This window comes from Phyllobates terribilis, unplaced genomic scaffold, assembly GCF_046119375.1.
Source record: "Phyllobates terribilis strain yellow unplaced genomic scaffold, ASM4611937v1 Scaffold_5__5_contigs__length_657084704, whole genome shotgun sequence".
NCBI classification, from domain to species: domain Eukaryota; kingdom Metazoa; phylum Chordata; class Amphibia; order Anura; family Dendrobatidae; genus Phyllobates; species Phyllobates terribilis.
This window is the reverse complement of record NW_027362765.1, coordinates 17,871,288-17,894,819: the sequence shown is the minus strand read 5'-3', so window position 1 is coordinate 17,894,819 and position 23,532 is coordinate 17,871,288. Positions and strand designations below refer to the sequence as shown.

The following is a 23,532-nucleotide window of genomic DNA, read 5'->3' as shown; positions in this document are numbered from 1 at the left end:
AAATATCACTTATAAAATGACTTGGTCCCCAAAGAAGAAAGATCCATGTTGGATATTTGCTACTAAACCAATAAACCTAAAAAATAAAAGAACGTTCAAAAATATAATGCCGCCATATAGTAGACGTCCGGTAACTGGTAATAATAATGTGTGTCGTCTATTTGTCTTCAAGCAAGAAAATCCCACGTTACATTCCATACATAAAACTGTAGAAAAGGCGGCGCGGGGTAATTGTACCAGTAGTGAGGGGCAAATAATGCTGGAAATGTCACTGACTGCGGAGACGTCTCCATGTAGCGTCTTCACTACAGACATCCCTGTACATACACGGAGACCCCTGATCATGTGACCCCTGACTCCTCCCCTCCTGTGACCTCATCACAGGTCCTGTGCGCACAGAACAGCCATATATGTGGTGGCGGCTCTGCAGGTGGAGGTATGTGGAGATCCCCCATTACTGGAGCATTAATACTAGATATATATTGCTCAGGGGATATTGCAGCCGATTCCCTCTAGAAGAATCCTGGAAACACAGAATTAGAGATGATTATTTCTCAGCAGTTTCTATAGGACTTAATACATCCCTGATTCCGGAGAGTGATATAAATACAGCAGAAAACAGAGGAGTAAAGTTCAGAGAAGAAGCTTCATAGAAAGACCCTGAAGTTACAGACGTCGTTTAACCCTTTGAGAGAAAGTGATTCCAGGGAGTAAATCCAGAACTCGTCTCAGTAGAAGTTTACTGTGTTGTGATTGTGAATCCGCTGCGGTCGTCTCTTCTAACATCGACCATCGGAGATCAGAACTTTTCTCACCATCTCCGAGAAATGTCTGGCCACGGTGGTCACCAAACTACTGCTCTTCTTCATTTTTTTTTTGCAGGGGCCGCAGTGGATTTCACTCTAGATTCAAGTTAAATGTGTGTTAGATCTAAGCACATACTTCCCTATTTATTTAGACCTAGCTAAGGGGAAGGCACTTCATACAGGGGCGCATTTGTGTAGGTTTTATCAAAGTGCCATATTTTTTTAAGTGCCAGGACAGTTAGACATGACAGTTGGACAGGGCAGGAGACAGGTAAGACATTCAAGACAATTAAATAAACTTGCTTCTAGGTAATCTGATTTGCAAACAGTATTCATCTATGTGTTTGTAACATTTATATTCTGCTGCATCAAGTCACAACCACTGTCCTTACACACACTCTTTGTACTCCATCCATATAAGCCCCTCTCTCCTCTCCTATGTTTAGCACTCACACTCTTTTCACAATTTTAAACCGCACAGATCCATTCACTCCCATCATGCAACACAAGAGATGGTTTCACAAATCGCTCAACCATCTGCTCACTCTCTATATTCTCCTTCTCCTAGTCGCCAGAGATATTTCTCCTAATCCATGCCCTTCTTGTAATAATAAGTCTAACTCCTTCCCTGCTACACTCAGAAACCCTGCAAATCTCATTCATGTTCCCTGCATGCCTTCTGTCTCTTTTAATTGTACCCTTTGGAACGCTCAGTCAATATGTAACAAAACCTCCTACATCCATGACTTTTTCCTTTCAAATTCCCTTAACCTTCTGGCTCTTACTGAAACCTGAATCCAGCAGTATGAAACCATTACCATTGCTCTCATATAGTGGCCTACACTTTTATCATACCCCGAGACCTGACAACAGATCAGGTGGAGGTGTCAGCCTGCTCCTTTCAACAAAATGAACTTTTAAGGTCATTCTCCCAGTTCCCTCTCTTATTTTCCCTTCTTTTGAGACCCACACTGTGAGACTCTACCGGCTCTTCTCCCTGCGAGTGGCGGTTGTGTATCGCCCTCCAGGCACCTCCTGTCAGTTCCTGGATTATCTTGCCACCTGGTTTCTAAACTTTCTATCCTGTAACATCCCCACCCTCATCATGGGGGACTTTAACATCCCCATTGATGATCCCCTCTCCCTATCTTCCTCCCACCTTTTATCGCTAACTTCCTCCTTCGGCCTTTCACAGCTTACTAATTCTCCTATACATGAAGATGGTAATACGCTGGACCTGGTCCTCTCCCGGCTCTGCTCAGTGTATGACTTCACTAACTCCCCTCTTCCGCTCTCTGACCAAGGATCATCACCCGGCTCAGAACACCAACACTTTCCACATGTTGAGAAATATACGTGCCATTAGCATGAATGGCACCTTTTAGACCTTTTCTTACCTTTGGCTCAGCAAAAACTATTACTGTTGCTCTTATTCATTCTCATCTGGACTATTGCAACTCTTTAATAATCGGTCTCCCCGTTACTAAACTTTCCCCTCTCCAATCCTTCCTGAATGCAGCAGCCAGGATCATATTCCTTTCCAACCACTACACCGATGCCTCTACCCTGTGCCAGTCGTTGCACTGGTTGCCCATCCGATACAGAGTTCAATATAAACTTAGCACTCTCACCCACAAAGTGCTCCACTGTTCACCACCACTCTACATCTCATCTCTCATTTTAGTCTACCACCCTACCCGTGCCCTCTGTTCTGCTAATGACTTAAAACTAAAATCCTCAATAATCCGAACCTTCCATTCCTTTCTCCAAGACTTTTTGCACACTGCTCTAATTCTTTGGAATGCACTACCCAGGAAAATTTGATTAATTCCCCAATACCCACAGTTTTAAGCGTGGTCTAAAAATGCATTTCTTTATACTGGCCTATTGCCTCACCTCACTTATCTAACTATCCCTGTTTGGCCCATACAAAATTTTCTTAAAAATCATGACCCCCGTATCATCTGTTCACGCCCTCCATGCACTTAATAGCCCTATATGTCTCTACTCTACACATACTGTCTGGCAACCAGTTTATGCATCAATAAGGGAACAACAAAAACATTAAACTTTAGGAGGGCGAAGTTTGATCAGCTGATAGAAAACCTTCAACTTATTGACTGGGACAAAGTTCTTAATCAAAGGAATACGAATAGTAAATGGGAAACCTTCAAAAGAATTCTGAATACTCAGTGCGAGAGGTATATACCGTATGGGAATAAAAGGGCCAGAAATAAGCGGAAACCAATATGGTTGAACAAGAACGTAAAAGGGGCGTTAAATAGCAAAAAAGAGGCAGTCAAGAGATTAAAACAGGAAAACAGTAAGGAGGCACTAATGTGTTACAAGGAAAAAACAAGAACCTGTAAAAAACAAATAAAAATAGCGAAGGAGGAAACAGAGAGACGTATTGCTAGGGAAAGTAGATCAAATCCCAAACTGTTCTTTACGTATATAAATAGTAAAAGGATTAAATCGGATAATATTGGACCGATAAAAAGTGAGGAAGGCAAAATCATAGAGAAAGATGAGGATAAAGCTAATCTATTAAATAATTTTTTTTCGACAACTTTCACAAAGGAAATAGAACTAACAGGAGAAATGAGAAGTGACAAGCTTTATCCTCCACTAAGTATGACAAATCTAACCCAAGTTGAGGTACAGAAACGCCTCAGTAACATTAAAATAAAAAATCACCAGGACCTGATGGCATACACCCACGGGTACTAAGGGAACTAAGTAATGTGATAGACAGACCGTTATATCTTATATTTAAGGACTCTGTTGAGACTGGGTCTGTACCACTTGATTGGCGACAGGCGAATGTAGTGCCAATATTCAAAAAGGGAGCGAAAAGTGACGCCGGAAACTATCGGCCGGTGAGTCTGACGTCCGTTGTGGGCAAAATTTTTGAAAGCTTCATTAAAGAGGCAATTACGGAGCATCTTGATGCTAATAATCTTTTAATCCCGAACCAACATGGATTCATGAGGAATCGCTCCTGCCAAACAAACCTGATTGACTTCTACGAGGAGGTTAGCTCTCGATTAGATCAGAGGGAACCAGTGGATGTCGTGTATCTCGACTTCTCAAAAGCGTTCGATAGCGTGCCACATAATAGGTTGGTATACAAAATGAGAATGATGGGGCTGGGGGAAAATGTCTGCAAGTGGGTAGCTAACTGGCTAAAGGATAGAAGGCAGAGGGTGGTTATAAATGGAATATACTCAGATTGGGTAAGCGTCACTAGTGGGGTACCACAGGGGTCTGTACTAGGCCCAATGTTATTTAATATCTTTATTAACGACATAGTCAACGGGTTAAATAGTAAAATATCAATATTTGCAGATGACACAAAGTTATGTAAAACAATTAATACAAAAGAGGACAGTGCAGACCTACAGAGGGATTTGGATAAGCTGGGTAGGTGGAGCATTAAATGGCAAATGAGGTTTAACGAGGAGAAATGTAAGGTCATACATATGGGAAGGAAAAATGGAAGTCACCAGTACTCACTGAATGGGAAATCATTGGGGAATTCAGAGATGGAGAAGGACTTGGGCATCTTGATTGATAGCAAACTAAATTGGAGTGCCCAAAGTCAGGCGGCTGCTGTAAGGGCAAACAGGGTAATGGGATGTATCAGAAGAGGTATAGCTGCAAAGGATGAGAACATTGTTCTTCCACTGTACAAAGCACTGGTCAGACCACAATTGGAATACTGTGCTCAGTTATGGGCCCCAATATATAGAAAGGATATAAATGAGCTTGAAAAGGTACAAAGGAGGGCAACAAAATTAATAAAGGGAATGGAGGGACTGCAATACCCAGAGAGGTTGGCAAAACTAGGACTATTCAGCCTGGAAAAGAGAAGGTTGAGGGGGGACATAATAAATGTGTACAAATATGTTAGGGGACAGTATAGAGATCTTGCCCGGGATTTGTTCAAAAGGAGGGATATTACGGTAACAAGAGGGCACTCACTAAGACTGGAAGAGAAAAGGTTCCAGCACCAGCATAGGAAGGGGTTCTTTACGGTAAGAGCAGTGAGAATATGGAATTCACTGAGTGAGGAGACGGTAATGTCAGATTCACTACACCAGTTCAAGCGGGGACTGGATGCATTTCTAGATACCAGGCAGATTTCAGCATATACTTAAAAATAAAATAAAATAGTAGGTTGATACAGGGATTTATTCTGACTGCTGGTTTCAGAGTTGGGAGGGAATTTTTCCTCAGGTGAAGATTGGCTAAATCATTTGGGGTTTTTGCCCTCCTCTGGATCAACTTTAGCAACCACATAACTTACAGGTCGAACTTGATGGACGCAAGTCTTTATTCGGCTTTACTAACTATGTTACTATGTTACTATGTGCATACCCTATTTAGTATATTATGGCTGTATTGTACAATATAAGCATATTTTACCATTCACCTTTCGTGTCTTCCCTATTTCCTCATAGATTGTAAGCTTGAGATCAGGACCCTCACGCCTTTTGATATCTTAGTTATGCTTATTCTGTAGTGCCTGTAGAAGTCCCCTCTAAAATTGTAAAGTGCTGCGGAATATGTTTGGCGATATAAAAATAAAAATTATTATTATTATAGAGCCGAATTGAGGACTGATGTTCGTTCAGACTGATTTTAATTGATCGTGACGTTTGTCCAACGTCCACTTTACCACAAGGGCACTTTAACGAGTAAATCACACCAGAACTGTAGCAGGTAAGAAACACCAATATCCACAGGTGTCCCTTCTAATTGGTGATGAACACTATCACTTTAAATAATCCTCGAATCCTTTTTGGATCAGAAAGGAAGTCTGTTTAGAATCTTTGGCTTAATAGTATCAGCTCTAATCAAATAGTTAGATAGCGATTTACTGTGAAGATGCACAAATTGTGGGGTTCTTTTAAAAATATTATATTCAGGGTGTTTTTGTGTTGCCACCTGAAAAGAATCACAATGGTTTTGTTCCCTTTCCACTGATAGATACATACGACTCAACTATTAAAAACTGGAACCAAGTAAAAATGGGTTGCCCACATAGTACAGTGCTCCTTTCTTGGCCTACAGACGCAGTATAATGTTCCCCCAGTACCCCCATCCTCAACATACATTATGATAGTACAAGATGCCTCAGACAATATGCTATCACCCAAACCACTGGATAATAAATCCTAATTTATCCCCATTCTTAATGCAGTACATTGCCCCTTTATTTTTTCCCACAAACAGTATAAAGTTTCCCAGACTACTGCCATGACCCCACACACTGTATAATTTCCCCCTAGTACTGCTATCCCCCACACACACAGTATAATGTTCTCACAGTACCGTCATTCCCCCACACATTGTATAATCTTCCCACAGCACTGCCACCCCCCCACACACAGTTTAATTTTCCCACAGTACCACCATCCCCAACACAGTACAATGTTCCCACAGTACCGCCATTCCCCCACACACTGTATCGTGTTCCCACAGTACCGCCATCTCCCCACACACAGGATAATGTTCCCACAGTACCTCCATCCCCTCACACACTGTATAATGTTCCCACAGTACTAGCATCCCCTACACGCATAATGTTCCCACAATACTGCCATTTCCTCACCCACAGTACAATATTCCCACAGTACTTCTATCCCCTGTGGCAAGCCGACTCACTCAGTCGCCTTTGGAAGTAGACTCAGGAATCTGTTTTCTCTGCAGGTTTATTGTATGGGATAAAGCCCTGCAGCTCCAGCAAAATTAAACACGGCCTTTCTGGCAAAACGACAAAACAAAAGCTAAACGATAGCTCAGTCTATAGAGGTGTGGACTTCGCCCAGACAGGTTGTAGCACAGCCTTCAGTTCCTCCTGAAGGCTATAGCTTCTCAGTCTGGAGTCCTTGCCTCTCCAGACACACAACACAGAAAAAAGAAATAGTGACTGAGCATTTAAGCTTGCTCAGCCCCACCCTGAGGGAAGGTAGAGTGAATGACTTCCGACCTGTCTCTATGCCATTCACACAAAACCACGCTCTTTAGGTGAATTAATCCCCAACATATAACATGCTGGAGTAAAGTTGTAGGTTCAGTTCACACAGACTAGTAGCTGGAGTGACACATATCTCCCCTCGCATATAACACCAGTCACTCTGTCACATATTCCCCCCTTCTGCCCAAAGCCAGGGGTTTGGGCACCTTCAGACACCAGACAGGGAATCCAGGAGAGGGCATCAGCGTTCCCGTGTAACTTCCCGGGCCTATGCTCCACGTGAAAATTAAAGTCTTGGAGAGCGAAAACCATATAGTTACCCGAACATTTTTACCCCTCTTTTCCCTCAACCATCTCAAAGAGGAATGGTCTGATACCAGTTTAAACTTCCGGCCTAGTAGATAATATCTTAGTGTATCTACAGCCCATTTTATAGCTAAGCACTCTTTTTCTACTATTGCATAGTTTTTCTCGCAGGTCGAGAGCTTCCGGCTCAGATAGAGGATGGGATGTTCTTCCTCATTTATCTTTTTGAGAGAGTAGGGTTCCTAGGCCAACTTCTGAAGCGTCCGTCTGGATCACAAATTCTTTCTTAAAGTCTGGTGTGACCAAGACCGGCTGCTTACACAGTGCTAGCTTCAACTGTTGAACTGTTTGGGCCCATACAGCATGGAACATTTATATGGGGCCCATCCTGCATGAAACATTTATATGGGGCCCATACAGCATGGAACATTTATATAGGGCCCATACAGCATGGAACATTTATATGGGGACCATCCAGCATGGAACATTTATATGGGGCCCATACAGCATATAGCATTATATGGGGACCAGTATTCTGCATGGAGCATTATATGGGGGCCAGTATTCTGCATGAAGCATTATATGGAGTCCATAATTCTGTATGGAGAACTATGTGGGGCTCATAATACTGTATGGAGGACTATGTGGTGCCCATAATACTGCATGGAGGACTATGTGGTGCCCATAATACTGTATGGAAGACTATACTGTCGAGTCTGCACTGTGCGCTGTGAGGATTCGCCATTTTCTGTGCTATTGTAGAATTTACAATAGATATCACTCATGTAATGTAAGAAGTCAGTGAAATTGTTGGCATTGTTTTATATATATATATACATATATATACAGTACAGACCAAAAGTTTGGACACACCTTCTCATTTAAAGATTTTTCTGTATTTTCATGACTTTGAAAATTGTACATTCACACTGAAGGCATCAAAACTATGAATTAACAGATGTGGAATTATATACTTAACAAAAAAGTGTGAAACAACTGAAAATATGTCTTATATTCTAGGTTCTTCAAAGTGGCCACCTTTTCCTTTGATGACTGCTTTGCACACTCTTGGCATTCTCTTGATGAGCTTCAAGAGGTAGTCACCGGAAGTGGTTTTCACTTTACAGGTGTGCCCTGTCAGGTTTAATAAGTGGGATTTCTTGCCTTATAAATGGGGTTAGGACCATCAGTTGTGTTGTGCACTGATAGTCCTACTGAATAGACTGTTAGAATTTGTATTATGGCAATAAAAAAGCAGCTAAGTAAAGAAAAACGAGTGGCCATTATTACTTTAAGAAATGAAGGTCAGTCCGTGCGAAAAATTGGGCAAACTTTGAAAGTGTCCCCAAGTGCAGTTTGAAAAACTATCAAGCGCTACAAAGAAACTGGCTCACATGAGGACCGCCCCAGGAAAGGAAGACCAAGAGTCACCTCTGCTTCTGAGGATAAGTTTATCCGAGTCACCAGCCTCAGGTTAACAGCAGCTCAGATTACAGACCAGGTCAATGCCACACAGAGTTCTAGCAGCAGACACATCTCTACAACAACTGTTAAGAGGAGACTTTGTGCAGCAGGCCTTCATGGTAAAATAGCTGCTAGGAAACCACTGCTAAGGACAGGCAACAAGCAGAAAAGACTTGTTTGGGCTAAAGAACACAAGGAATGGACATTGAACCAGTGGAAATCTGTGCTTTGGTCTGATGAGTCCAAATTTGAGATCTTTGGTTCCAACCACCGTGTCTTTGTGCGACGCAGAAAAGGTGAACAGATGGACTCTACATGCCTGGTTCCCACCGTGAAGCATGGAGGAGGAGGTGTGATGGTGTAGGGGTGCTTTGCTGGTAACAATGTTGGGGATTTATTCAAAATTAAAGGCATACTAAACCAGCATGGCTACCACAGCATCTTGCAGCGGCATGCTATTCCATCCGGTTTTTCGTTTAGTTGGACCATCATTTATTTTTCAACAGGACAATGACCCCAAACACACCTCCAGGCTGTGTAAGGGCTATTTGACCAAGGAGGAGAGTGATGGGGTGCTACCCCAGATGACCTGGCCTCCACAGTCACCAGACCTGAACCCAATCGAGACGGTTTGGAGTGAGCTGGACTGCAGAGTGAAGGCAAGAGGGCCAACAAGTGCTAAGCATCTCTGGGAACTCCTTCAAGATTGTTGAAAGACCATTTCCGGTGACTAACTCTTGAAGCTCATCAAGAGAATGCCAAGAGTATGCAAAGCAGTCATCAAAGCAAAAGGTGGCTACTTTGAAGAACCTAGAATATAAGACATATTTTCAGTTGTTTCACACTTTTTTGTTAAGTATATAATTCCACATGTGTTAATTCATAGTTTTGATGCCTTCAGTGTGAATGTACAATTTTCAAAGTCATGAAAATACAGAAAAATCTTTAAATGAGAAGGTGTGTCCAAACTTTTGGTCTGTACTGTATATATTTCTCTGCTGTATATTTGCATCATGAATTGTGGTATGTGTTAAAGGGAAACACTGAGACTCTTTAGCCCGGGGCCTACAAAAACCTGTAGCCGGCCCTGCCTCCTAGTCCATAGGAGTGTGCGGTTCGCCCACACAGGTTGTAGCGCAGCCTTCAGCTCCTCCTGAAGGCTATAGCTTCCCAGTCTGGAGTCCTTGACTCTCCAGATGCACAACACAGAAAAAAAAGAAATAGTGATTGAGCATTTAAGCTTGCTCAGCCCCAGCCCCAGGAGAGGTAGGGTGAATGACTTCCCACCCATCTCTATGACATTCACACAAAACCACGACCGTTAGGTGAATTAACCTCCAACATATAACATGTTGGAGGAAAGTTGTAGGTTCAGTTCATACAGGCTAGCAGCTGGAGTGACACATACCGCCCCTCGCATATAACAGCAGTGACTCTGTCACACCCCCACACACTGTATAATGATCCCACAGCACCCCCATGCACCAATACACAATATAATGTTACTACAGTGCAACCATCCCCTCACAAACAGTATAATGTTCCCAGAGTACTGCCACTCCCCCACACACAGTATAATGTTTCCACAGTACTAGCATCTCCTCATACACAGTATAATGTTCCCACAGTACAGCCATCTCACACACAGTATAATGCTCGCACAGTACTAGCATCTCCCCACACACAGTATAATGTTCCCACAGTACCTCCATCTCCTCACACGCTGTATAATGTTCACACAGTACTAGCATCTCCCCACACACAGTATAATGTTCCCACAGTACAGCCATCTCACACACAGTATAATGCTCGCACAGTACTAGCATCTCCCCACACACAGTATAATGTTCCCACGGTACCTCCATCTCCTCACACGCTGTATAATGTTCACACAGTACTAGCATCTCCCCACACACAGTATAATGTTCCCACGGTACCTCCATCTCCTCACACGCTGTATAATGTTCACATAGTCCTGCCAGCCCCCACACACTGTATAATGTTCCCACAGTACTGCCATCCTTCCCACACACAGTATAATGTTCCCACAGTACCGCCATTCCCCTATATACCAGATAATGTTCCCACAATACGACCATCCCCCCACACACAGTATAATGTTCCCACAGTACCACCACCCCCCCACACAGTATAATGCTCCCACAGAACTGACATCCCCTGACACACTGTATAATGTTCACACACTACTAGCACCCCCCCACACAGTATAATGTTCACACAGTACCACCACCCCCCAACACAGTATAATGTTCCCACAGTATTACCATCCCTACACACTGTATATTGTTTACTCAGTACTAGCATCCCCTCATACACAGTATAATGTTCCTACAGTACCGCCATCCCCTCACACACAGTATAATGTTCCCACAGCACTGCCATCCCCCAAACACAGCATAATGTTCCCACATTACCGCCATCCCCTGACACACAGTATAATGTTCCCACAGTAACACATCCTCCCAAACACAGCATAGGTGTTCTCATGGTACTGCCATCTCCCCACACACAGTATAATGTACCCACACTACCGCCACCCCGCCCACATACATTATAATGTTCACACAGTACCATCATTTCAATGTTATTTTTTTAAACATTTTAACAACTGGTTTTTTGGGGGTGTTTTTCATGTGAAATATGGAAAACTACAGGAAAATGCTAAAAAAAAATCATCATATCCAGAGAAAAAGAAAGCACTATACATGGAGATATTGGCAACAAATAACTCCTGTCTTGGTGTTCTTACAAACAAGCTTTTATAAATGCCTGAAACTTCTGTGTGTAAATCAGACATGAGATCTATCGAGATAAAAGATTACAGTCCGGGGAAGACAGGAAACATTAATATAGACGGCTGGTGGTGATGTAGTCTGTAACAGAACCTGGCCAAATTTTTATAGAGCCATAGTAGAAGATGAAGATGTGGTCCTCATTATGAAGTAGTTATTTCTCATGTCATGTAATGAATATCTCCTGCAGTATTGCTTATGCCGATTCCAGTGTCGGTAAATGAGACGAGAATTATCATAATGGAAGATGACTCTATGAGAAACATATTCAGCTGCATACTCGGAGGAAGAAACTGATTGTTGTCTGTGGCCTAAAATATATAGGTTTTATTAGTAGATCTCAGTGAAGAAAAACAGAATGTTTTAAAATATTGTCTCCAGTAATTGTATTATTACACGGAATTCTTTATGATGTTACATTGGCTCATCGTCTTCCTATTCAGGTACCTACAATATCAGATCCTCTCATTGGACATCTATAGTTAGAGAATTTTTCTGATTTACCCATCAAGGATGGATATGGACAAGAAGAATATGGCAGGGAGGATATTACACCTCACCCTAGAGATCCTCTTCCAGCTTACTGGAGAGGTGAGAGATTCTGATGACGTCACATTACATCTTTCTTATCTATGGGAATAACAGATGGACAGAACTGGAGAGGTGAGGACTCTGGAAATGTCTGTAGTGATATTTACTAATGTGTCTCTCCATGACCAGGATTACACAATAGTGAAGAAGACCTCTAGTGAGCACTGTCAGGACCGTGTGTCTGAGGGATGGGGAAGACCCCTCAGCCCAATCATAGGGTATCCACCTCACCCTCTGATACATGAGGACATCAATGAACAGAAGATCCTAGAACTCACCTACAAGATGGTTGAGCTGCTGACTGGAGAGGTGACACTGCTGGGACATTATACATTAATGCTATGAAGGGATCGGGGGATGACGGTATCATTGTATGTGTCAGGTTCCTATAAGGTGTCAAGATGTCGCTGTCTATTTTTCTGTGGAGGAGTGGGAGTATTTTGAACGACACAAAGATCTGTACAAGGACGTCATGATGGAGGTTCCCCAGGCCCTCACATCACTGGGTAATACGCAGGACTAAATACACACAGCCCATAGTTATCTGTATGCAAAGAAGGAATTCAGTCCCTGTATGTGTTTCCTCCAGATCTATCCAGTAAGAGGACAACATCAGAAATATGTCCCCATCCTCTTCTTCCACAGGACTGTAAAGAAGAAGATCCCAATGTTCCTCAGGATCACGAGGTAGATGGAAAGACGGTGTCATAAGATCACCCCTTTGATGTGTAAACGGCTGTTCAGTCTTTTTTTATCCACCAGTATTATATGTTTTATACTTGTGTAATGAGAACGGTGGAGGTGGCAGGATTAGAGCTGATCATAGATGTGACTTCTCCATCTGTCTGTGACTTTTACAATATTTGTTTCAGGGTGAAGATCTGACCCATATTAATACTATAGAGACATACGTGTGCGGTGATGAGTGGTGTAAAGAGGAGATTCCTACATATGACTACCCAGGTGAGTAGTAACCACTAAATGCAGAGAAGTCACAGATTCTTCTCTGTCACCGGCTGTGGTTGCTTTATCGGTGGTGTAGTCCGGCCGTATCACAATAGTGTGATCACCATTTTGCCGCTAGAGCATAACATTCTCCTCCATCTGAAAATGTTCAAATTACTTTGAAATTGTGAAAGCCATTTTCTATAGAACTTACAACCTGGAGAATCCACTAACCCCCTGGGATTAGAAGACGCTGACCCTTACCTGCCCAGGTCTGTAAACTACAATATAAAATGACAGCGTACATAGAATGTGCTGACAAGTTAGAAAATCTCTTGAAGAAAAATATTATGATGGTCTGTAAGAGAAAGCGGAGGGTAATGATGCTGTTGGCTTCCTAGAACCATGATATCTTATTGAATGAATCTACCTTCTCTCCCTTCAGTGCTGCTGAATGTGCTCATATGGTCCCTACAAGACCAGGTCCAGTCTTTCTGGCCAAACTTGGCATTTATGATCCACAACACTAAATGTGCAGTGAGGGCCAAGTGTAAATTTTTGTACAATAGCAACAGAGTTTCCCTTTATCCTGACTTTTCAATTACTTTTAAAGCCAACTAACTGCAAACAAGATCGTGATAAACTACATACAAACTATGTAGTGATTTTTTTAAATTTATTTTACTCACTTATATAGCGCCATTAATTTCACAGCGCTTTACAGACATTATCTGCACCGTCCCCATTGGGGCTCACAATCTAGATTTGCTATCAGTATGTGAGTGTGGGAGGAAACCGGAGAACCTGAAGGAAACCCACGCAAACATGGGGAAAACATACAAACTCCTTGCAGATGTTGTCGTTGGTGGGATTTGAACCCAGGACCCCAGCGTTGCAAAGCGACAGTGTTAACCACTGAGCCATCTTGCTGCCCATATAACTTTAAGCTGTGAGTGGCTGATGGCTGTAATATACATTAATTCATATCTACATGAGATGTCTTCTAAAGAAACTTTAGGCACTAAATTGAAGTAGATTTGCAATAAATAGTTTATTGAATCAGCCCTTGAGAGACAACTTTAAGTACCATCAGTGATTCAGCCTCTCTGGCCTTTATCAACGTTATCTGTCCATGTGCTCATCAATAGGAAAAGGGGATATCTGTCCCATTGTGTGTCAAAGTAAGGAGGTGTGTCACTCTGGCGTGCTATGACACGCTGTTCATCTCCATATTTTGACAAGGGATTGCTCAATAAACAATTTTTTTGCAAATCTACTTCAATTTAGTGCCAAAAGTTTATTTATAAGTGATTTACTCTTTTCCTTCTTGGCACTTACAATTTTGGTCTTGCGGATCCTCTATAAACTGTATTGCTGGAGATGTGTTGGCATGGCTGGAGCCCTGGTTACATGAATTCACTCCACGTCATAAATTCCATTGTGATTTCAATCCTAAGGAATTCGGATTACTGCACAATCTCTCCTGAAATGGGGAGCACTAATACTTTCTCTACTCTTCTGGTCAGAATTCATAGTAGCTCCAATGATCCACCATAAATGAGTGCAACTCCGGTTTAGTGTTGGAGCTTTCCCCTCATATATATATTGTTGTTGAGGATGTAACATATTTTTTATTCTATATCTTTTTTTACAGGTTAATTTTGTATGATAGTTTGATTGTGGTCGGATCGGCCTTCCTCATTGATGCTAGTCTGTAACTACCTGGTAGTCTTAAAAAAACAGATCTCCATTTCTTCTTCATAATGCCAGAGATCTACATTTAAGACACTTCAGCTCTGCACTATTATAAAAAATTTTCTTTTAATGCCTAAAATTTCTTCAAGAAACTCATCTGACAGAAAATATTGGCCCCTATGATAGTTTCGATTGCAAAGAACCACCGAGCCACATAGTCTAATTACTCCAGAGAGGTTTCACCGCTAGTTACTAATTTTTTACTGATGAAGACTGTTGAGTTTGATCATTTCAGTAGACGTGTTATTGTCTATAGTCACAGTTTTTGGCTACAGTAGTTTGTGTCCAAAATACTCTGATTTAACCACTTTCCGCATTCAGTTTTGTGTTCCTAACCAGTAAATCTGACATGTGTCACTTTCTGTGGTGACAACTTTGGATTCTTCTTCTGATTACAAGAATTCTGAGATATTTTTTTTCTGTGACGCATTGTTTTTTATGTTTCTGGTAATTTTAGGTTGATATGATGTGTTAATTTTTGAAAATATCTGAAAATTGCCAAATAATTTGGAAAGATTTATACTTTTAAAACTCTAAATTTTTACGCTCTTAGAACAGTTAGTTATACCACACAAAATAGTTAATAAAGAACATTTACCATATTTCTACTTTAATAGAATATCCTTTTCATTTTGTCAGCATCCTTTTAATTTTTTTGGATGATAGAAGGCCTACAAGTTTAGCAAAAAGTGTTGTGTGAACCCCGGACCAGACCTTAATCACAGGACAATAAAACATTCACACTCCTTATCTATGAACTGCTCCAATATTTACAGCCACAACTCTTTATCCCACCTCCCATACTTATAGTTCAGCTTCACGTCACTTGTCTCATCTATTGCATTATTTTTGTGCCCTGTTGTGTATAAATATGTGATTCTTCAGATTTTGTGTTATTCTGTGCCTGATGAAAAGGCCTGAGCCATTAAAAGGTATCAACCACTGAGGGCTCTCAAATCGTAATATTTTTCTATATGTTCAATTACATTTACAAAACCTCTTTTTTGGATAACAAACCGTTTTTCAAAATGACTTTGAGGAGCCTAGAAAGTTGTGTCACTAATAATATGGAAACCTGTGTTTTTCCATTCACAGATGAAGAACCTGAGTAGAGGCTTGTTTTTTGTGAGATGAGTAGAAGTTTTTATTGGTATTATCTTTGCCTATGTAACATACTTTGGTGACTTTTTATTCCATATTTTGGAGGCAGAATGAACAAACAGTTGAACACCACACTCTACTAGTTCATGCTATGAGGATTTCTATTAGACTGTGAACTGTCATTGTCTTACTAAGTAATTAATTTGTTTTTACTTAACTTGCCATTTGTACGGGCATTTTAAGTAGAAATGTTCAAAAATATAAATTTCATGGATATTTTATTTAAAAAATAATAATTTGTTTTATTCTTGGCAGATGACTGTACCAGGAGATCAGAGGGACAGCTGACATCTTCAATTTTTAAATCAGATCATCTTGAGATTCCACAGCATACAATTGAAGTTAATGTCATTACTCCAGATATAACATCATCCCTTCACAGCAAAGATCTGTCATCTGATCCTTGGAAACAGGTCTTGTCTTCTGATTCATTTTCATTTTCAGAATATGGAAATAGTTTTCCCCTTGAAAAGGCTTTTCTTAAACATCAAAAAATTCACACTGCAAAGAATAGACTTTCTTGTTCCAAGTGTGGGAGATATTTTAACCAGAAATCGGATCTTGCTAGGCATGAGAGAACTCACACAGGCGAGAAGCCTTTTTCATGTTCAGAATGTGGGAAATGTTTTGGAGGGAAATCACACCTTATTACACACCAGAGACTTCACACCGGGGAGAAGCCTTTTTCATGTGTAGAATGTGGGAGCTCTGACAACATGAGAAAAATCCACCCTGCGACCAAAGCCTTGATTATCGAGAGGCTGAAGACCAGATCCACTGCAGAGGTGGCTGGAACCTTTAATGTGTCTCAGCGTCAAGTACAAAGAATTAAAAAAAGATTTGAAGAGACTGGAGATGTGTTTGACAAGCCCAGGTCTGGCAGACCCCGCAAGACAACTGCTCAGGAGGAACGTTTGTTGGTTAGAAAATCCAAAGCTAGCCCCTCTTCCACTGCAGCAGAGCTCCAACAGGCCTGGTCACCTCAAATCCCTGTGTCAACTAGAACAGTTTGCAGGATTCTGTCTCGAAATGGCCTCCATGGTCGAATCAGTGCCCAGAAGCCAGCACTAAACAAAAGGCAAATAAAAAAAACATGTGGCATTTGCAAAGTTCCACAGCCTGCTAAACAGATGGACGCTGGAAAAGTGGCAGAAGGTGGATTTCTCTGATGAATCTTCAGTAGAATTACACCACAGCCGCTGCAAATACTGCAGGAGACCTACTGGAGCCCGTATGGATCCAAAAATACACCCAGAAAAGTTACATTTGGTGGTGGAAAGATCATGCTCTGGGGTTACATTCAGTATGGGGGTGTGCAAAACATTTGCAAGGTGGAAGGCAATATCAATAGCCTAAAATATCAAGAAGTATTAGCTACCTCTTACATTCCAAATCATAAAAGGGGTCAAATTCTGCAGCAGGATGGTGCTCCATCTTATGCATCCATCTCTACAACAAAGTTCCTCCAAGCAAAAAAGATCAAGGTGCTCAAGGACTGGCCAGCCCAGTCACCAGACATGAACATCATTGAGCATGTTTGGGGTAGGATGAAAGAGGAAGCTTGGAAGACAAAACCAAAGAATCTAGATGAACTCTGGGAGGCATGTAAGACTGCATTCTTTGCTATTCTTGATGACTTCATTAATAAATTGTATGAATCATTGTTGAACCGCATGGATGCAGTCCTTCAGGCTCATGGAAGTCACACAAAATATTAAATATGACTCTAATATCACCACAACTTCATTCACCAATGTTATGCCACATATATTTGTATTTTAAGATAATTATTTGTTTGAATATCACATTACTTTCTGTGGGCGACAAAACTTCTGTCAGGGAGTGTATATTCCAAGAGAAGAGATAACTCCTAACTAGACATGAGCGAACCTGAACTGTAAAGTTGAGGGCTCCTACGGGACACCGAGGGAGAGCTTTCTGTAGCCACATATACTGTATTTTGCTAGAATGATTCTTTTTGGTGGACAATCCAATAAACCACTACATTTTTTAATAAGAATAATCTTGACATTTTCTTTGGAGTATTGCATCTGGCAAGATGTCCTGAATGAATAAATAAATACACATGATATGTATACAGTATGTAACAGCTCTGCACACTTCATACAAACACACACAGCTCTGCTCTCTACACACATGACTCCGCTCCATACATCTCGTACACGCGTGGCTCCGCACACCTCGTACACGCGCGGCTCCGCTCCGTACACCTCGTACACACGCGACTCCGCTCCGTACACCTCGTACACGAGCGTCTCTGCTCTGTACATGCGCGTCTCCGCTCCGTACACCTCGTACACGCGCGGCTCCGCTCCGTACACCTCGTACACGCGCGTCTCCGCTCTGTACACCTCGTACACGCGCGTCTTCGCTCTGTACATGCGCGTCTCCGCTCCGTACACCTCGTACACACGCGGCTCTCCTCCGTCCACCTCGTACACACACGGCTCCGCTCCATACACCTCATACACGTGCGGCTCCGCTCCGTACACCTCGTACACACACGGCTCCGCTCCATACACCTCATACACGCGCGGCTCCGCTCCGTACACCTCGTACACACGCGGCTCCCCTCCGTACACCTCGTACACACACGGCTCCGCTCCATACACCTCATACACGTGCGGCTCCGCTCCGTACACCTCGTACACGCGCGGCTCTGCTCCGCACACCTTGTACACGCTCGGCACCGCTTTGTACATCTCGTACACACGCGGCTCCGCTCCGTACGCCTCGTACACTCGCGGCTCTGCTCCGTATGCCTCGTACACACGCGGCTCTGCTCCGTATGCCTCGTACACACGCGGCTCAGCTCCGTACGCCTCGTACACACGCGGCTCAGCTCCGTACGCCTCGTACACTCGCGGCTCTGCTCCGTACACCTCGTACACACACGGCTCCGCTCCGTACAACTCGTACACAAACGCGGCTCCGCTCCGTACACCTCGTACACACGGCTCTGCTCCGTACACCTCGTACACACGGCTCTGCTCCGTACACCTCGTACACACGGCTCTGCTCCGTACACCTCGTACACACGGCTCTGCTCCGTACACCTCGTACACACGGCTCTGCTCCGTACACCTCGTACACACGGCTCTGCTCCGTACACCTCGTACACACGGCTCTGCTCCGTACACCTCGTACACACGCGGCTCCGCTCCGTACACCTCGTACACACGCGGCTCCGCTCCGTACACCTCGTACACACGCGGCTCCGCTCCGTACAACTCGTACACACACGCGGCTCCGCTCCGTACACCTCGTACACACAGCTCTGCTCCGTACACCTCGTACACACGGCTCTGCTCCGTACACCTCGTACACACGGCTCTGCTCCGTACACCTCGTACACACACGGCTCCGCTCCGTACACCTCGTACACACACGGCTCCGCTCCGTACACCTCGTACACACGCGGCTCCGCTCCGTACACCTCGTACACACGCGGCTCTGCTCCGTACACACGCAGCTCCGCTCCGTACACCTCGTACACACGCGGCTCCGCTCCGTACACCTCGTACACACACGGCTCTGCTCCGTACACCTCGTACACACGTGGCTCCGCTCCGTACACCTCGTACACACGCGGCTCTGCTACATCCACACTGTAAACCCCTCCTGACCCCACACATAACCTTCAGCTCATCCAGCACCATGACAACCAGCACAGCAGAGTCCTGCATCCACTGAGGCCCCTGATCATGTGACCCCTGACTCCTCCCCTCCTGTGACCTCATCACAGGTCCTGTGCGCACAGAGCAGCCATATATGTGGTGGCGGCTCTGCAGGTGGAGGTATGTGGAGAGGAGCTATCAGGCTGTGTGCCCACAATTCCGCTGCAAAAACGCTTGGTAGAAGGTCTGCCATGTTCCCCAATGATAATCCGCATGTGCTGTGCACATCCTGTGGAAATTTCCGCTGCGGATTATCATTGCGGAAAAATCCGCTGCATTACCAATTATTTTGCGGAAGCGCAGCGTTTTCGCCGCCATTGACTTGCATTGGACCACATGTCATCCGCATCACTGCATCTGTACATGTGGATTCCATGCGTTTCAATGTGCGGATGGTACCCGGGTGTGGAGGACAGGAGACTCTCCTCCGGACCCGGGTACCACAGAACCTGTAAAAAAAAAGAATAAAATAGAAAATAAATATTATACCCACCTTCTGATGGCCCGCGGTGGACTGAAGGACCTGCGCTGACGTCATTTAGTCATGTGATGGGTCACGCGACCGCTTTAGTCGGCAGGTCCTTTTAGTCTACCGTGAGCTGCCGGCAAGCCAAGACAAGGACACTGGGGGCCATCAGAAGGTAAGTATATATTTATTTTTTGACATTCTTTGGTGGTCACACTATATAAATCCATGCCAGTTGCCGGTTGCATGGATTTATATAGTGTGACAAAGTTGTGAAGCACTTTCCAAGTGATGCTAAAATCGCTTGGAAAGCGCTTGACAACCCGCATGCGGAAATGCAAGTGAAGAACGTTTCACATCCGCATGTCCCTGGCAGGAAAAACGCATGCACAATCCGCATGTACAATCCGCATGCGTTTTTTCTGCCAGGGAGATGCAGAAACGCTCAGGAAAAATCCGAAGCATTTCTGCATCGTGGGCACATAGCCTCATGGTGGAGACAAGGTATTTTGGTTCTCTAGGCAGATGATGACATGTGCCCCCCTCCATCCCGATGAACCTTTAGCCCTTAAGTAAAGGAATGTGTCGGGGACTAGGGTAACAGGTTCCCAAACGCCCCCCTCTCCCGCTCTGACGACCACTACCACTGGAATTTTTACCTTTTTCTTCCAAAAATGCCAGCAAAAGTAAAAAAAAGTAATGTGTTTTAGGGGTGAGGCTCAATATGGGGGGCATATTCTAAGTTAGATGTAGAATCATTCATTGTTTGCGGAGCATTCACACAATACCAGGGTCAAATGGCGAGATTCATCCCTGATATTCTGTATTTTAAATGTCAAGTGCAGGAGGTCTGTGCAGAGTCCCCGTCATTCTCTATGCGGATTATTTATTCCTCTTCCTTCTATATCACCGCCATATTCTGCAGCGCCGTACACACATTATTTGGGCTCACACTCTCAATAGACCTTATTCACACCTGCGTTCAATGCCAGATGCCAAGGATCCACCTGTAACCCTGACTCTGGGGTCTCTGTTCAGCTCCATGCAAATATTACATCAACCTCCGTAATAAATTTACCAATGCTTCTATATAATAATACACGGGATAGTTTTGTAAATGAATGATGTCTGTACACAGGGAATCAAGTGTATTGTGCCAAGTACTGCTCGTATATAGGCGGTCTGGGTCCACTTATGCAGAGCAGCCCACCTGGGGATTCACCAGTTCACCAGTGTGCCAGTCCGAGCCTGCCTGCATTTCCATTTTGCATCTGAAAAAAAATTTTTTTTCTCCATCTGTTTAGTGATTTGTTTTTCATTCATTTTTGAGAATGACCCTGTACATTAGGCAATTTTTACTTAATATTTTTTGCACTGAATGACACCATTCATTTTACTGTGCAATGCGGAAAAACAGGATATATTCTGCCATTAATATATATTTTTGGGTTGGGGGAGAGCATTCATTGGCCAGTAAAAATGACCTGGCAACATAATTCAACAGATCAGTACGATTATACTGATACTAAATTGAGAGTTTTTTTTTAATATATATATTAGTGTGTGTGATTTAGTGGTTTGAAATAATCAATACTTGGTAAAATAAATTTGTTTCGTGTCTCCATTTTCTGAGACCCATAATTTTTTTTTTATTCCTCCTTGTAGACCTGTTTGAGGGATTGTTTTTAGGCTGTTGTTTTTGTTTATAAAAAAAAGGGATAGTTGTTCCAGCGTCTGGTAAAATAATTCTTTCTTTATTTTTCTTTCAAAATTACATAGGTTGCATAGACAGAGTAGGGGAGCAAGACGCGTTTCGACCGCTCACTTGCGTTCTTTATCACTGCATGCAGTGTTTAGGCTAAGTACCCACGAAGCAGAAATGCTCCACATTTTTTCTGCATCTCCCTGGCAGGAAAAACACATGCGAATTTTACATGCGTTTTTCCTGCCAGGTAGAAGCGTTTGTGAAGCGTTTTTGCATGCATTTCCGCATGCGGGTTGTAAAGCGCTTTTCCAAGCGATTTTAGCATCACTTGGAAAAGTGCTTGACAACTTGGTCACACTACACTGTGTTCCAAATTATTATGCAAATAATTTTTTCTCAGATTTTCCCAAATTACCTATATGAATTGCAGTCTTGTAATTTTCCAGTCAAATAACTATTAGAGTACAATTGAAAGGTTTTTGTACAAACTGCCTATGATAACAGTATATTTTTTAAAAAATAAAAAACTCAAACTGCACTCAAAATGCATGTTCCAAATTATTATGCATAGCAGAGTTTTCAACCTTTTCATTTTAATAAAGAACAAAAAAATGGTCATTTTTGAAATTATAAGCATTAGCAGGTTATTACAAACTGAAATCAAACCGTTTTCAACTCAAAACTTTATTCTAGGTGATGTTACATTTGCACATAGGACCCCTTGTTCGAAAGGAGCTTCTGAACTCTAGTCCATTGAATTTGTCAGGTTTTGGTTGGTTTCTGCTTTAATTGTTTTGCATGAGGAGAGAATACCCTCCCAGAGCTGTTGCTTAGATGTGAACTGCCTCCCGCCATCATGGATACTCCTTTTGATTATGCTCCAGAGGTTCTCAATGTGGTTGAGGTCAGGGGAGCATGGGTGCCACACCATAAGTTTGTCCCCTTTTATGCCCATAGCAGCCAGAGATGCAGATGTGTTATGTGCAGCATGAGACCGGGCATTATCATGCATGAAATGATCTCGATGGTCCAGATGGATGGAGTGGAGGATGGCTGGTTGATGGACACCCCATGCAAACACGGCTACGGCGCTAACAAGGAGGAGGTGGAGTAATGTTTTGGGCTGGAACCATGGGGAGAGAGATTGTCGGCCCTTTTAGGATCCCTGAAGGGGTAAAGATGAACTCCATAATGTATGTTGAGTTTCTCAAACAGCACTTCCTTCCATGGCTCAAGAAGAAGAACCGTGCATTCTGCAGCAAGATCATTTTCATGATTTCTCTAGATGTTCTCTATCACGTTTTGCTTTATACTGGTATCACAACTCTAGTGATTGTAAACTTTATATCATTTTACATCGGCCTCATCTTCTTCCCATTCAGGTTCCTACAATATCAGATCCTCTCAGTGGAAATCTTCTATATAAGAGAATTTTCCTGATTGTTCCGTCAAGGATGGATGGGGACAGGGAGAAGATGGTGGAGAGGATATTACATCTCACCCTAGAGATCCTCTTCCGGCTTACTGGAGAGGTGAGAGATGACATCACATTACATCATTCTTATCTATGGGAATAACAGATGGACAGAACTGGAGAGGTGAGGACTCTGGAAATGTCTGTAGTGAGATTTATTAATGTGTCTCTCCATAACCAGGATTACACAGTAGTGAAGAAGACTTCTAGTGAGCGCCATCAGGCCCCTGTGTCTGAGGGATGGGGACGACCTCTGAGCCCAATCACGGGGCCTCCACCTCTCCTCCTCATACATGAGTTCATCAATGACCAGAAGATCCTAGAACTCACCTACAAGATGATTGAGCTGCTGACTGGAGAGGTGA

General features: G+C 43.1%; 2 protein-coding genes across 2 annotated transcripts in view; both read left to right on the top strand.

Annotated features, from left to right (window-relative positions):
• Positions 1–23,532, top strand: part of LOC141270843 (uncharacterized) — a 187,811-nt gene that overhangs the window by 151,859 nt on the left and 12,420 nt on the right. Inside the window, exons 29-31 of the mRNA XM_073680940.1 lie at positions 19,589–19,642; positions 23,076–23,225; positions 23,349–23,528. Of these exons, the coding sequence (XP_073537041.1) occupies positions 19,589–19,642; positions 23,076–23,225; positions 23,349–23,528 (384 nt within the window). The remainder of the gene's footprint in view (positions 1–19,588; positions 19,643–23,075; positions 23,226–23,348; positions 23,529–23,532) is intronic.
• Positions 363–17,801, top strand: LOC141270563 (uncharacterized). Its single transcript, XM_073680634.1, has 8 exons — positions 363–436; positions 5,415–5,531; positions 11,816–11,963; positions 12,093–12,272; positions 12,346–12,469; positions 12,553–12,650; positions 12,836–12,926; positions 16,080–17,801. The coding sequence occupies exons 3-8, from the start codon at positions 11,886–11,888 to the stop codon at positions 16,991–16,993; spliced, it is 1,485 nt and encodes a 494-aa protein (XP_073536735.1). The 5' UTR covers positions 363–436; positions 5,415–5,531; positions 11,816–11,885; the 3' UTR covers positions 16,994–17,801.

What these genes read in the sequence shown, in the direction of transcription:
- LOC141270563 (XM_073680634.1), top strand. Translation starts at nt 11,886, where the DNA reads ATGGATATGGACAAGAAGAATATGGCAGGGAGGATATTACACCTCACC. An exon ending in TTGAGCTGCTGACTGGAGAG is followed by an intron (nt 12,273 to 12,345) that starts GTGACACTGCTG and finishes TGTATGTGTCAG; the next exon opens with GTTCCTATAAGGTGTCAAGA. An exon ending in CCAGGCCCTCACATCACTGG is followed by an intron (nt 12,470 to 12,552) that starts GTAATACGCAGG and finishes TGTTTCCTCCAG; the next exon opens with ATCTATCCAGTAAGAGGACA.